Source organism: Lactuca serriola, chromosome 8 (assembly GCF_051521515.1).
Source record: "Lactuca serriola cultivar US96UC23 chromosome 8, Lser_US96UC23_V15, whole genome shotgun sequence".
NCBI classification, from domain to species: domain Eukaryota; kingdom Viridiplantae; phylum Streptophyta; class Magnoliopsida; order Asterales; family Asteraceae; genus Lactuca; species Lactuca serriola.
Genome location: NC_136415.1, coordinates 126049811 through 126066373, shown reverse-complemented (window position 1 = coordinate 126066373; position 16563 = coordinate 126049811). Strand labels below are relative to the sequence as shown.

The window sequence follows — 16563 nt, the reverse complement described above, 5'->3', positions numbered from 1 at the left end:
TTTGTATCCAAGAGCAATGTCATTTTATTAATTTTTCTATTTGAAACATATATAGTTCAAAATATAATGAACACAGTTACTTAAAATAGAAATTGATTTGTTAATAATCGAATCCTTATGTGGTAATTGAATACTTTATCTAGTTATAACTTTTATAGTAGATTAATTAAATATTCAATCTATGTGGTTCGGTCACAACTCACAATCCCTTTTTTTGATCCAGTGTTTTTTTAGCTTCGGTAGTGAATCGTTTACTAAAAAAAAGAAGCAGACCCATACGCCCACAACAATTGAAATGTTGATAGGTCTTATTCATATGGTTTTAACAAATTACAAAGTTCCTCTGTGATCCATAGGGAAAAACTATCTTACCCTTTTAATATATTTTTATTTTTTTCTTTTATACATTTGTAATTTTTTAACAATATAAAAATAAAGAACAAATTACACGAATGGTCCTTTAGGTTTTGTTTTTCCCCTAAAGTAGTCCTTACGAAACTTTTTTCCTTCACATGGTACCTACGGAGCAAACTTTACACATAAATAATCCTTATAACTAACTCGGTTAACAAATTCTGTTAAGTGTGCGTGAAAAGACGAAAATGCACTTTGTTTTTATTTTTTTTTATTTATTTTTATATTTTGTTAATTTGTAATAAAAAAAAGGTGGGGTCCTCTCTCTCTCTCACAAATACATACACATGAATATTGACATAAACACATACATAAACAGAGGGTCCGATTGAAATCGGCATCATTCCATCAAAATCAGAAGTTTGGCGAAGATCTAGTTTCGATTGAAATTAGGTGGGTCCGATTGCAGGGGTTTTGAGGTTCGATTTCATGGGTTTCACCCAGATGATGAACATACAAAAGTCGGAGATGGAAGGACTTTGAGAAAGCAGTTTGGTTGTTAAAACTTTGAAGGAAATCAAGGAAGGGTTAGAGAAGATGGATCTAAAAGCATGTTCAACAGGAGTGATAATGTCGAAGCTGCATCCAACGACGATGTCCCACCTAGCCCTTCAGATCTTGTTAAAGACATAAATATCACTGGCATACTCCACACACACACACACCGGCTTTTGATTCTTCTTATTAACTGTTTTCGATTTCTTTTTCTATGTTGCATTGTCGCTACTAGCTTCTAGCTCCGACGAGATTGGATATGTAGTGGTGAGCCAATAAAATGGTGGATTTAGGCTTCTTAACCAATCAAACTCTTAAAATATATTGGAATCGGAAGAGGGGTTCGGCCATTTGGGTGTTGCTGATACCTGACACGCCAAGTCGAAACCCAACAGGGGGTTCAATCGATCATGCATCACCACCATGGAGTTGATCTGGTGACAAGAGGAAAGGGGCGGAGTCGATCAGTCCACAACCGGTAGATCTGTCGGAGAAGATGAAGCCCGTAAATTGATTTCTTTCAAAAAATGATTCACATATCATATTTTGAACACACGAAAATCAATTATGTAAATCCACACATGCACACACAAAGATCTTAGGTTTCTTGAACATGTTCCCGGGAACACAAACAAATCGATTTTATTAGTGGGTTCACGGTTGAACGCGATTAACCAAAACCTGCAAATCAATTTATGGGTTTTGTTAGGGCTGCTAACTGTCTATTTTTATTAGCTTCTCCAGGATGAATGAAATGAACACAAACCTGCAAATCAATTTATTTTTTCCAAAAAACGATTTTTATTAGCTGCTAACTGACGATTTTTATTCATCATCGATTGTGTGTGTATGAGTGTATTGTGTGGAAATGGTGACGAGAGAGAGAGAGATGGACATTCTGTGTGCACAAAACAAAGGGTATTTTTGTCATTTAATAAAACTTAACAAAATTTGTAAACATAGTTAGTTATAAGGATCATTTGTGTGCAAGGTTTGCTCAGTAGGTACCATCTGAGGGAAAAAAGTTTAGTAATAACTATTTTAGGGAAAAAACAAAACCTAAAGGACCATTCGTGAATCAAAATAACGAATAACTCAATGTAGCTTTACATGAATCGTGTTATGGTTTTGTCATCTTTATATACCGATTGAATAAGGTATTAAGTGAGAGTTAGGTTGATTCATTAATAGTTATCTTATGTGTGAGTTGCATGGATTCATAAATAACAATGTTAGATGGAAGTTGGATAGATTCGTAAATAGCAGTGTTTGGTGACCATTGGATGGATTCGTAAATATGAGTGTTAGGTGAGAGTTTAGTGTATTAATAAATGGATCTATTTTAGTGAATAACCACAATTTTTATAGTGACATTACATATTTAAGTTAAAATTTTGGTAAAAACATTTCAATTATATAACAAATAAAGAAATAAATATTTGGAAAATAAATTACACATAGAATTTAGAAGTAAGAATCTCACATTATATAACTACAACCATTTTATTCAAAAATACATCTATCAGTATCATAAACTTCTATGTTACTTATTATAGTATCTATGCATTCTAGATATCTAAGTCGACAACATAGATGTTGCTAATAAGACACCTCAGTGACACCTTTATAAAAAAGTCAACCTATAAGGTTTGAGGGAATAGCAACGCCACCCCTCTCGCCAAAAGGCTCGTTATTAGATGCTACCCCATCCCCACCAACTCACTAAGGGACACGCCAAGAACAACTCGTTAAGGAGCTAGCGACATGAGAGAGAGAGAGAGAGAGAGAGAGAGAGAGAGAGAATGCAGAGATGAAATCTGATTGGCTCTATCCTTTTTCTATTATTTTTTTTCTTGATTTACCTTTGTTGTTGTCTTCCCCAATCTCCTCTCCACACATTTTCTGCTATTTACTTGCTTTGGGAAAAATTGTGATATGTAATAAGATTAAAATGGAAAATGGGAGTCTATCGTTGCAATCAATTGCTAGGAGGAAGAAGACACGAGAATCTAAATTTGACATAAATGGGCCTTCAAAAATCCTAGACTTACACATCACACCCTCATCTTAATTCCTCTCACAAATCAAGTTTTTGAAATTACCAAAAGGACCCTGCACTTAAATATTACACTTATTTTCATGTAATTGATTTATATTATATTAATTTTTGGTGGTTTAAAAAAAATAAAATTTGATTAATATTTATGCATAAAAAATGTTTGTGTAATAAAATAAAGTAATTTAATTAAATTAGAAAAAATAAAATAAAAAATGGAGTGTTAGGAGTGTTACCACTCTCTACCAAATGCTAAGATTAGATGCTAAATGGAGAAAAATGATGTGGCACTCAAAAAGCTGATGTGGCAAGGTATTAAGAGTGTTACCACTCCATTTAGCCTAACTAACTTCTTATAATCAGTTGTTTTGGAAAACATTACAATTTCAACCAATAAAAATATTTAAAAATTAATTACGGTTTCTAAATGTTAAAATGAGATATCTTTTTAGCCAACCCTAACAATATATAAATATCATCGTCAAGTTTCGAGGACTTCCAACATTGGAAATCTTCAATCAGCAAAGATGAATCAACTATTGCAGCTCCACGATCAAGGTTGTCCACTCATTCTTACTTTATATGCTTTTCGACTTGTAGGCTTCCAGCGGTGACCTTCTTGCACCTAATTGCCTGTGTATTGTGTGTATCTGCCTTCTCTATTTGGTTGCGAACATCCAATAGTCGAAATCATGCATGGTTCGAAGCTTATCCCCACCTAAACACCTGAAAGTAGGGATGAGATTTAGAACCGGAAAACCGAACTGAAATCGGAACCGTTAGAACCGGAATATGTAAAACCAGTTCGGGTCTCGAGTTTAAAGAATGGCTCTATTCGGGTTCTGGGTAATCTGGGTTTCAGGTCCTTCGGGTCCGGGTAAATCGGGTTTAAAAACTGGAACCGTCTTAGGAACCGGAGCTGGTTTTAGGGGCCGGAACTGGTTTCTGTGAAAAGCTTAAAACATGCATACCTCATTCGTTTAAAGTCGGATTTGTATGAGGCTTTTTCTAGAATGTATTTTATAGTTTGTACATGATTTTAGACTATAATTTTTTCATTTTTGGGTTTATATTCATTGACTTACAGTCTCTTAAAGTCAGGATATCAAAACCTGGAAATTATATGGTTTTCAGCTTTTTGTATTATATGATAGTTTTAAAACATATATATCTCATTCGTTTGATGTTAGATTGATAAGAGCTTTTTCCAGAGTGTATGTTATAGTTTGTACATGATTTTAGACTATAACTGTGTCATTTTTGGATTTATATTCATTGACTTATACTTTCTCAAAGTCAGGATATCAAAGCTGAAAATTTTATGTTTTTCAACTTTCTTTGTATTATGTGATAATTTTAAAACATGCATATCTAATTCGTTTAAAGTCGTAATTGATGGGTTTTGAGCATTACATCAATCATATGGTGCACATACAACCCTAAAGCTTTAGATCTAGGTTTTCTCTAATTGTACATGCAATAATCATCCAAAGTTATAAACCCTAATCTAGCACGCATAAATCGAAATTTATATCTAAAACAAAGTTAGAATCTTACCTTTCAATTGTAGCTAGATTGATCTTCAACCTTTGAGAACTTAGCACCTCAAATATGATGTCTCTAATAGATCACAAACACCAACAGCAAGTTGGAAGAATATTAGAGAGAGGCTAGGGATCACAAAGATTTCGGCTGGTACTCTCCTTAGGGTTCAAGTGGCCAAATTCTAGAGTCCCGTGGGGTCTTTATATAGTTGAGCAACTAGGGTTTCAATCAAAACCCTAATCCAGTTGCTTAGTCCTTAAGCAGCCCATAGGATCCTTCTAGAAGGCCCCTTGGACGAATTCTATGTGGACTCTCACATAGATTTCGTCCACTCCTCCCTTATGGATCCTAAGCCCAACTTTGTAACTATCTTATAATTACAGTATCAGTCCCCTTAATTCAATTAATCTCTTTTAATCACAAAATTAATTCTAAATTAATTCTTGACTAATATTAATTAAATAATATGATTTCTCTTTTAATATATTATTCCTATAATATATTAATAAATCATAATTCACCTCTTTATCTATAATTCATCCAGTCAAGTTGTTATGGTGAAGGAAACCCAAAAGGACCATGCTACTATCGCGTCAAGTACATACCAAATATAGTTATGGGCTTAGACACTTAATCCAACAGTCTCCTACGTGGATAAGTCTAATAACTATAAATGCAAGTATGACTTCAAAATCCGATTAGCAATCATAGCACTCAAAAGCCGTTGTCGAACTCTGACACGTCCAATAGATAAGGGATCATGTAGTCCTTCGTTCTCAAGATATCGTGTGGAAAAATACATGGAACATAGTCATACTTATTGTCCAGCAATTTGTTTCCTGATTTCTGATTTGTCTGACATAGAACTTAATTGAACACATAATTTTTGGTCCTAACCGGGCCCAACACATAAGTCAAAACAAAATCATCGAGGGGCCCAAGATATCGCTTTTAATCCTCCTAGAATAAAAGGAACATATAAACTTTGACTTATAACACTGTACTATTTGCTCATTAAATTGTACACAATAATACGTTTTATAATATCAAGTTACTGATGCGTTTACAAATTAGCAATGCACAACCAACTTGTAAACAACAACTCATATATCTCGGTTTAAAGACTATACGATATTATCGTCTCGCAATCACTCGTGATAAATTCCATGAAATGATTCATGTGAGCGTGGGTTTAATCCAATACTCAAATCTTATTTCAGGAGCACTCGTGAACATTACAACAAAAAATTTCTATGTCTAAACGCTTAGACAATCTACAAGCCAATTGATGACAGTCTTGCCTCAATACCTACTTCCGAAGTATGATCGACTGTGGATGGTTTGAAGAATCATATTATTCCGGAAGTCAAAACTTACAAAATGAAACAATAGTAAACAATTGACACAAGACAATAACTTTACTCATAAATAAAACTCCTTTATTTAATCATCAAATGTCAATTACATTTTATCTATTACAAGTTTCTAAACGGCTATCTAATCACTAAAACTAATAGAGTCCTTTAGTTAAATACTCCTAGCATGTTGCAAGTGCAAGTGCTTAGACCTACTTAGTCCCTTCGTAAGGGGATCTGCTGAGTTATTCTCTGATGATAGCCTCTTCACTACGAGGAGTCCCTCTTCTACCCGATGTCTGATGAAGTGGTATTTTCTGTCGATGTGCTTGGATCTACCATGATCCCTCGATTCCTTGGTTAAGGCGACCACACCTTCGTTATCACAGAAAATCTCCATAGGCTCCTATATGGCAGGTGCAATTCCAAGATCTCCGATTAAGTTCTTTAGCCATATTGCCTCCTTCGACGCTTTGCTTGTAGCTATGTACTTTGATTCGCGCATTGAATCAGCTACGGTTTCCTGCTTGGAACTTTTCCAGGTCACTGCTCCTCCATTTAGGGTAAATACCCAGCCCAACTGAGAGCAGAAATTGTCTCGGTCAGTCTGAAAACTAGTGTCACTATACCCTCGCACTCTCAAGTCATCACTCCCACCGAGGATAAGGACCCAGTCCTTAGTCCTTCGTAGATACTTAAGAATGTTCTTTGTTGCAGTCCAATGAGATCTACCAGGGTTCCCTTGATATCTGTTGATCATGATCAAAGTGAAGGCTACATCAGGGTGAGTGCACGTCATAGCATATATACATGATCGAGCCAACAGCGGAAGCATAAGGTACTCGACTCATTTCTGCTATCTCAGCTTCGGTACTCGGACTTTGAGTCTTACTTAACTTGGTATTGCTTTGGATTGGTAATTTCCTTTTCTTGGAATTCTCCATGTTGAAACGTTTCAACACTTTATCCAAGTAAGTACTTTGACTAAGTCCTATTAGTCTCTTACTCCTCTTTCTCAGAATCCTTATCCCTAGGATATAGGAAGCTTCTCTGAGGTCCTTCGTAGCGAAGAACTTCCCAAGCCATGACTTAACCTCCTGCAAGGTTGGGATTTTGTTTCCTATGAGAAGTATGTCATCCACATACAACACCAGAAAGCTAACTATACTCCTACTATCTTTGACATATACACAGGACTCATCCTCGTTTCTCGAAAAACCAAACTCTTTGACTTTCTCATCGAAACAAAGAGTCCATCTACGAGATGCTTGTTTCAATCCATAGATGGATTTTTCAAGCTTACACACTTTATTAGGGTGCTTCGCATCAACAAAACCCTCTGGCTGATTCATGTAAACATCCCTAGCCAACTTCCCATTAAGGAAAATGGTTTTGACATCCATCTGCCATATTTCATAATCATGAAACACAGCTATGGATAGCATAACCCTTATAGATTTAATCTTCGCTACTGGTGAGAAGGTGTCATCATAGTCAACTATGGGAGTTTGAGTAAAGCCCTTCGCAACCAATCGCACCTTATAAGTGTGTACTTTCCCATCCATGTCGGTCTTCTTCTTGAAGATCCATTTGCACCCGACCCTCTTACGACCTGGCACATTGTCAACCAAGTTCCAAACTTGATTGTCATACATAGACTGAATTTCGCTGTCCATCGCCTCTTTCCATTTCACAGACTCCGGGCCTACCATGGCTTCCTTGTAATTGTTAGGTTCATCCATATTTATCAGTGTGTTATCACTGATAAATGTATCACCCTCAACAGTTATATGTAAACCATATAATACGGGTGGAACACTAACTCTACTGGAACGTCTAAGAGGTAAGGACTCGTCAATCGGTTCAACAGGAGTTTCCTCCTCGGGTTGATCGCTAGTGTTAGAGGTTCCTACATCGTTTGATTCTTGAAGCTCTTCAAGATCAATTTGCCTCCCACTATCGTCTTGGCATATGAGTTCTCTCTTGGAAACCCCTTTCCTCGCAACGAATACAACATTGTCACTCGTTCTATAGAAGAGATATCCAAAAGACTTCTGTGGGTAGCCGATGAAAACACATCACTCACTGTGAGGTTTGAGCTTTTTGTGAGTCTCTCGTCTTACGAAATCCTCGCAACACCAAACCTTGGCATGTGCTAACGAGGGAACCTTCCATGTCCACATCTCGTGAGTTGTTTTGGCAACCTTCTTAGTTTGGACTAGATTAAGGATGTGGGAGACTGTATCTAAGGCATACCCCCAAAATGAGATAGGTAACGAACCTCGACTGATCATGGAACGAACCATGTCCAACAAGGTTCGATTGCGCTTCTCAGCCAAACCATTCAACTGCGGTGTCCTAGGCGGCGTCAATTGAAAACAGTTCCACATTCTTTGAGATAGTCATGTAACTCGATACTAAGATACTCACCACCTCGATCAGATCGGAGCATCTTTATCTTCCTGCCCAGCTGATTCTCAACTTCTTGTTTAAACTATTTAAACTTTTCAAAAGTTTCTGACTTGTGCTTGATTAAGTAGATATACCCATACCTGCTATAATCATCGGTAAAAGTCACATAGAAGCGGTTCACATCCCTTGTGGTGGATCTAAAGGGCCCACATACATCCATATGTATGAGATCCAATATATCCTCACCCCTAGCACAAGTACCAGTGAACGGTGACTTGGTCATCTTTCCAAGCAGACAAGATTCACACATGTCATCGGACTTTAGGTCAAATGACTTTAAGACTCCATCCTTTTGGAGTTGGGTTATGTGTTTCTTGTTGACATGTCCAAGAAGACAATGCCACAAGCATCCTTTGTCCACACCATTGGACGAATCGATATGCAACAGATTCTTTCCTAAGTTATCTACAACCATCACAGTTTCATATATATAATTACAAGACAATGCTTCAAAATAGAAAGTACCATTCAAGAAAGCATTAATAGAACCAATTTCATTATTAAATGAAAATCTAAAACTTTGTTTATACAAACCATGAAAAGAAATATTGTTTCGTGTCATTTCTGACGAGTAGCAACATTATTCGACTCTAAACCTAACCCGCTACTAAGCACTAAAGAATAAACTCAAATCTTGGTGACAGGCGATGCTTTCCTATTCCCCATGATCAAGTTCATCTTCCCATGCTCCACATCCCTACTTCGTCTTAGACCCTGCAAATCAAAACAAATGTGAAAACCACATCCTGTATCAAGGACCCAAGAAATAGCATGTGATGAGTTATTAGATTGAATAGTATAAATAACTGCGAAGGTGGGATTTATCTTCCCATCCTTGATGTCTAGTAGATACTTTGGGCAACTTCGTTTCCAATGCCCTTTGTTGTGACAGTGGAATCAATCTGCATCCTTCAAATTGGAAGAGGGAGCAGAGAACCACCTTTGGTCCCACTAGAAGAGGATCCATCATGGGGCTTTCCCTTGTGGCTCTTAGAAGGAGTCTTCCTCTTCTTCCCTTTCCCTTGTCCAATTGCCAAGACAGGGGCAACAGCAATAGGAGTAGATGCAACAGACTTGCCTTTCAAACTACTCTTAACAGTTCGCAGAAGGCGTTAAAGCTTTCTTAGAGTGACCTCCTCCTTGTTCATATGATAGGTCATACGAAACTGATCATAACAGGGAGGCAAAGTGTGTAGAATAATATATATGGCCAACTCTTCGTCGAAGTTTACATTTAACTTCAGCAAGCGGTCCACGTACCTTTGCATCTCTTGTAGATGGGTCGTGATGGACTCTCCATCATTCATCTTTGTAGTGATCATGGAGGCGATGATCTCGTACCTTTCTTGCCTAGCACTTTGATGGTACCTTTCCATCAAATCTTGGTGCATCTCGTAGGGATAGTAGTCCTCGTAGGACTTTTGGAGTTCGATAGTCATGGTCGTGAGCATGATACACGACACCTTTGTCGCGCCCCTCTCATGAGTATCATATTGAGCGATTTGCTCGGGAGTAGCAGTGTTATGATCAATCTCCTTTAGTTTCTCATCGAGAACATACTCTTTGTCCTTGTAGCGGGTGACCATGCGTATGTTACGAATCCAATCATTAAAGTTGGATCCATCGAAGATCACCCTCCCACACAAATTCATGAGGGAGAAAGAGCTAGAAGCATTGGAGTTAGTAGCGTTGTTTGAAGTCGACATCTGAAAAAGAAAAGAGACAAAGTTTAGTTTAGATAAGAATCCCCAATTTAACATCGAAATGAAAAAATTAGGGCTAGGACCCAACATAATTATTTACAATTCAGAAAAGGGATGTCGTAATCTGATTGCAAATAATATGAAGGTAGGTAAATGACGATTTACCAATTTTTACCATGAAAAACGAAAAGGAATTTAGGTTTTAAATGAGTTGAAATTCCTAGATTCTTTTGAGATTCATTGAAATTTTCAATGGCATGTTTAAATCTCGATTATGCCCTTCAAGTTTGTGATTAGGATACCGAGGATCACAAACTAGGTGTGAATAACCATGAAAATGTGTTTGGTACTCTCGATGTCATTTATCACCTAATCAATATGTCGGTTAACCACACATGCTCCATTAATCTATGATAAACAGCAAGCTACCCTTCGCCACTCTTGCTAGTCCCAAATTAGTGGGCCGGTTAGCCACACACGCTCCACTAACAACTTGGCAAGGTGCAAAGTGCAATTTCATGGAACAACATCAATTTCACATTTTTCTTAAAGTTACTAAGATTGAGAATTTATGAAAACATTTAGTTACTTTATAAAATCATTATACTTATTAATGAGGAATTAGTTTATCATATTTTACCCGTTCAGATAACGACCATCCACTAGTTAAGAGTGCGGTGGGTAAGAATAGATACCCAATGACGGTCATTTTACAGGTCGCTTCCCTAAACACCCCTTATAGACCAGCTTCGTGAATGAGGCCTACTAACGGTAAGATTATCTTATCTTATGCATATATATATAATTATTAATCTTTTAATATTATAATAGTATAATGGTTGAATTTTAAACTTTTAAAACTCTAGGATTTAGAGTTTAAATATTTCAAAATTAAAACTTTTTAATCAAAATTTAAATTCCAAAACTTGAGAGCAAATTTTGAAACTTTTTCAAAATCTTTCTAGATCAAATTAAAATAATTTAATTAATCAAATATTTTTTTCATTATCTATATTTGACCTAATTAAATTTATGGCAAGATAATTCATATCAAATAATACAAATAATTATCTTTATCATATAAACTAATAATTATCCTAAAGTTTGACAATTATCTTCTAACTGAATGAGGATAATCATTACCATATAATAAAAATCGAATTTTATCAATCAAAAACGTTTTTGGTAATTATCCCAATCCAATTCTGGTCAAAATCCCGAAAAATCTGCCAACTTACGAGTCGAGTCAAACTTTGGACTCGTCGAGTTCATCAGAGGACTCGACGAGTTCATCAGTTAGATTCGGATTTTTGACTTTTTCAGCTAAGAACAATTAAGCAATGCATCAAATACAATAGAAAAACAACTTGACTCTGATACCACTAATGGGTTTTGAGCATTACATCAATCCTATGGTGCACATGCAAACCTAAAGCTTTGGATCTAGGTTTTGTCTAATTGTACATGCAATAATCATCGAAAGCTATAAACCATAATCTAGCATGCATAAATCGAAATTGATATCTAAAACAAAGTTAGAATCTTACCTTTCAATTGTAGCTAGATTGATCTTCAACCATTGAGAACTTAGCACCTCAAATGTGATGTCTCTAATAGATCACAAACACCAACAACAAGTTGGAAGAATATTAGAGAGAGGCTAGGGATCACAAAGATTTCGGCTGGTACTCTCCTTAGGGTTCAAGTGGCCAAATTCTAGAGTCCCGTGGGGTCTTTATATAGTTGAGCAACTAGGGTTTCAGTCAAAACCCTAATCCAGTTGCTTAGTCCTTAAGCAGCCCATAGGATCCTTCTAGAAGGCCCCTTGGACAAATTCTATGAGAACTCTCACATAGATTTCGTCCACTCCTCCCTTATGGATCCTAAGCCCAACTTTGTAACTATCTTATAATTACAGTATCAGTCCCCTTAATTTAATTTATTTTGATTACAAAATTAATTCTAAATTAATTCTTGATCAATATTAATTAAATAATATGATTTTTCTTTTTATTCTTATAATATATTAATAAATCATAATTCACCTCTTTCTCTATAATTCGTTCAGTCAAGTTGTTATGGTGAAGGCATCCCAAAAGGACCATGCTACTATCGGGCCAAGTACATACCAAATATAGTTATGGGCTTAGACACCTAATCCAACAGAAATAGCATGGGTTTTTTTTTCCAAAGTGTAGTATAGAGTTTGTACATGATTTTAGACTATAATTTTGTCATTTTTGGTTTCATATTCATTGATTTATAGTCTCTCAAAGTCCGGATATCAAAGCTGCGATTTTTTTCTCAACTTTATTTTTGTGTTCTGTGAAATTTTAAAACATGCATATCTATTTCGTTTGAAGTCGAATTATCTTGAGATTTTTTGCAACGTGTAGTTTAGAGTTTGTAAATGATTTTAGACTATAATTTCATCATTTTTGGTTTAATACTCAATGACTTATAGTTCCCCGAAGTTGGGTTATCAAAGTTGGAATTTTTTAAAGTTCAACCACTAAATAATTACCAAAAAATTCAGGTTGTCTCAGGTTTTCCGGTTCCATTCAACCCACTTTGATATTTCTGGGTTTTCCGGTTCTAGACCCATTTTACCCGGAATCGTTTTCCAGTCCTACAAAATCTCATTAACCGGTTTCCGAATTTTCCGGATCCGGGTCTACCTTTGGGTTTGGACCTACTCTCATCCCTACTTGAAAGGCTGAAACTAAAAGTCATTTCATTAAATGAGTATTTTTTTTCTTATTGTGGGCCCATTTCACATGGGCCGTCCGCCAAATATAAAATTGTGAAAACGGTCCACTAGAATCCCACTACAAAATAAATGGTTATTTGTGAAATTTCGTTGACTTTTAGATCTTTTATATAAAATAATTAGAATATATATATATATATATATATATATATATATATATATATATATATATATATATATATATATATCCCTATTCTAATAAAAGAATAATTTTATTCTCCTTTTGACATGTGTCATATTATTAGGCATCCTAATTAATGCATATTTTATTCTCCTTTTGTCATGTGTCACCTTATTATATCTCCTAATTAATGTATGCCACTTGTCAACTCTATTTCAAATTTTAAATTTTAAAATTTTCACTTTAATTATATTAAATTAATAACATTAGAATAAAAATAATACAAATGATATAATTTCACATATTTATTTAAATCAATGATTAAAATTTATATAATAAAAAAAATCTTAATTAATAATTTATTTAAAATAATTAATTAATAATTTTAAGTTTTTACTATAAAATTTAATTAATTTTGTAACCGTGGTTTCCATAGGTTATATATATATATATATATATATATATATATATATATATATATATATATATATATATATATATATATATATATATATATATATATATATATATATATATTTCTTTTATCTAAAACGGTAAAATTATTGTTAACATCAGCGATACTAAATTACAACTTGTTGGTATTAGCATTACATTTAACAACACCTCAAGGCTTAAAGTTGAGCTTGCATGTTAAGATATAATTAAAGCTTGCATCATCGCTTCCGTCATATCAAATCTGTACGCACAAGCATGAGACGTCTACCAGCTCCAAATTTTAATGTTACAGATTCCAATAAAAAGAACAACTTATCTTTCATGATGTACAAGTTTTTTCAGCGTATTTCTCAGTAATTGCTCTGAAACTGATTATGCTATATTCAATGGCCAACAACTCCGGTCTCGGGCTAGTATTTATATGGATCGTTCATCGAAACATTTAACAATCCAGCCATCTCCAAATTGAACCTGAAAGTAGCTAGGTGTTTTGCTGTTTCAAATTTTCAATCAGATTATCGGAAAATGGGGGATGAAGTGAAGTTGTATGGCGCTGGAGGAAGTCCGTTCGTTTGCAGAGTGAAATTCGCCTTGAAGATGAAGGGAATCAAGTACGAAAACTTCGAAGAAGATATCTCCAACATGAGTGCCGACGTTTTGAAGTATAATCCTGTTCATAAGAAAGTACCGGTGCTGCTGCATAACGGAAATCCGATCGCAGAGTCTCTTGTGATCGTGGAGTACATCGATGATGTCTGGAAAGAGGTTCCGATTTTGCCTCAGGATCCTTATGAGAGGTCTGTTGCTCGATTTTGGGCCAAATTCATTGATGATAAGGTAACAATTTCGTTCTCTCCTAATGATCCTCATTAATGATAAAAGTTTTTGTATGATTATGTAATTGTTAGTGGATAGATACACATTATTTGATCTTCATTTGAGCATTTTGAATATATATTTTAAACTCTTTCCACTTAATTATCTGTTTCATTTATAATACGGAATTCTTCTTTTAACACATTATATGGTATGTGACTATGTGTTCAGTGCAACCCTGCAGCATTCAAGGTTTTTGGCAGCAATGGAGATGAGCAGGTTATTGCGGAAGCTTGTGAGCAACTGCAAATGCTAGAAAATGAACTCAAAGTCAAAGGTACGAAGTTTTTTGGAGGTGACAACATTAACCTGGTTGATATTGCTGCTGATTTCATAGCCTATTGGCTTGGAACAATCGAAGAAGTAACCAAAATAACGTTTTTCACGAAAGACAAGTTTCCAAAACTCACCGAATGGGCTGATGAGTTTGTCAACTGTCAAGTTGTGAAAGAAATCTTACCTCCAAGAGAACTCCTGCTTGAATTTTTCAAGAAACGATATGGTAAGGCATAATGATATATGTAGCCGTTATATACTGTATAAATCTTGTTGCTTTGTTAGAATTTTATGTGTTTAACATCCATTGACGTTGGAAGAAGCTTGCCTTTGTGCTTAACGAAGTTGAAGTGTCTGTAACATCCATGGTTGTTGCAATGAGCAGCTCTTATGTCTGTTGTCGTTTTGTAATATGTTGTTTGCACACTTTTTTTTTTCGATGTTGAGTGTGAGTCTTTCTTATGTTGTGATATGGAAAATATATCGATGGAGGGTTACTACAAAAATATTTTTCTATTCAGTTACTACAAAAATATTGTTCTATTCAGTCACCAATATGTTTTTTTGATATTTGATAGAGTTTCTATTCAGTCACCAATATGTTTTTTTGATATTTGGGAATGCATTTTCAGTTGAAAAGAAGTTCGAAGTGCGCCTTAGTTAATGCCTCTTGTGAAATAACTTGTTTGATTAATAGTTACGGTTAAATCTCATATAAGTAGAGATATAATAGTGGTCTAACTTAAACCCTAAAGATTTTAGATCTAAACTTTAATCAGTAACACTCTCCTCCGGTAGTATGATCCTGAGACTATGATCAACCCCTTGAGTGTATTTAGTGGTGTAGCATCATAAAAATCAAGACTTGGATGTTGGAATCAAGTCATGCATGAGATATTAGCATTTTGTGATAGAAGAGTGAGATTTTTGTGTGTTTGTGACCTTATCAGCCATGCAAAGGCTTAAAGTCACTGACTTTATGGAGTAAGAGTCATTAGGGAGTCTAGATTTGTGATATGAGCCAAGGTCTTAACTGATTAAGACCAAATGAGTAGAAAGAGTGAAACTGGGAAGTACGCTAAGCGTAAATCCAGTACGCCCCGCGTACTGACCAAGTGTCCCCGATGGCCAATCTGGATTCGTGAGTATGTTGAGCATACCAAGGGAGGTACGTCCCGCGTAACCTCACTGTGGACTCTTGGGCTAAGTCTCATTTTAGGCCTTGAGGGTTAGCCTAGATTTTAGGCTTATGTACTAGAGATTTGGATAAGAGGAATATATATATGTATATATATATATATATATATATATATATATATATATATATATATATGCCTTGGGCCCTTGTGTTGGGCTTGCCATCTAGACTTGAGAGTTGGGCCTCGGGAGACCCCATTTATTATTGGGCCTTGGTGGGCCCAATGGGTTTTGGGTTATGGATGGGCTGGTTAGTGGGCTACCTTTAGACCTTGAGTGAGAGTTTGGACTTAGTTCCTAATTGGGTTAATTGTGGGTTTGGCTCAGAGATAGAGGTCGGTGCGCAGCGACAGCGTTTATAGGAGTTGTTCATCATCTGAGGTGAGTCTTCTCACTATACTTACCATGAGTGGTATCTTTGTGTGACCGTGATGTCTTATGTGCTTACCTGTGTATTGTGATATTCTGCATTATGTCTTTGTGATTTATGTTGAGTATTATTGTTATGAGCTTACTGAGTTAGGACCGGAGGGTCCACCCGAGTTTTGGGACCGGAGGGTCCCACTGAGACAGATTGACCGGAGGGTCTTATCTGAGCATAGTCATGAGAGGCTAATGAGATATGTGTGGTATTTTTGGAAACTTGCTAAGCTTCGTGCTTACCGTGTTATGTGATATGTGTTTCAGGTTCTTCTCAGGATCGCGGGAAGGCGTCGGCTTGATTGTACACACCAAAGAAAGAGTTATGAGGATCCTGGATTACTAATCAAACAATTATGGAGTTACGTTTGTAAATTTAAATAAATGGGATTTTTGTGAAATGTGTT

The 16563-nt window shown here is 35.7% G+C and overlaps 1 protein-coding gene across 1 annotated transcript; it reads left to right on the top strand.

Annotated features, from left to right (window-relative positions):
* The first annotated feature begins 13715 nt into the window (after positions 1-13715).
* LOC145069601 (putative glutathione S-transferase) lies at positions 13716-16563 on the top strand. The gene is made up of 3 exons (XM_079016554.1): positions 13716-14224; positions 14435-14765; positions 16424-16563. The coding sequence occupies exons 1-3, from the start codon at positions 13913-13915 to the stop codon at positions 16456-16458; spliced, it is 678 nt and encodes a 225-aa protein (XP_078872680.1). The 5' UTR covers positions 13716-13912; the 3' UTR covers positions 16459-16563.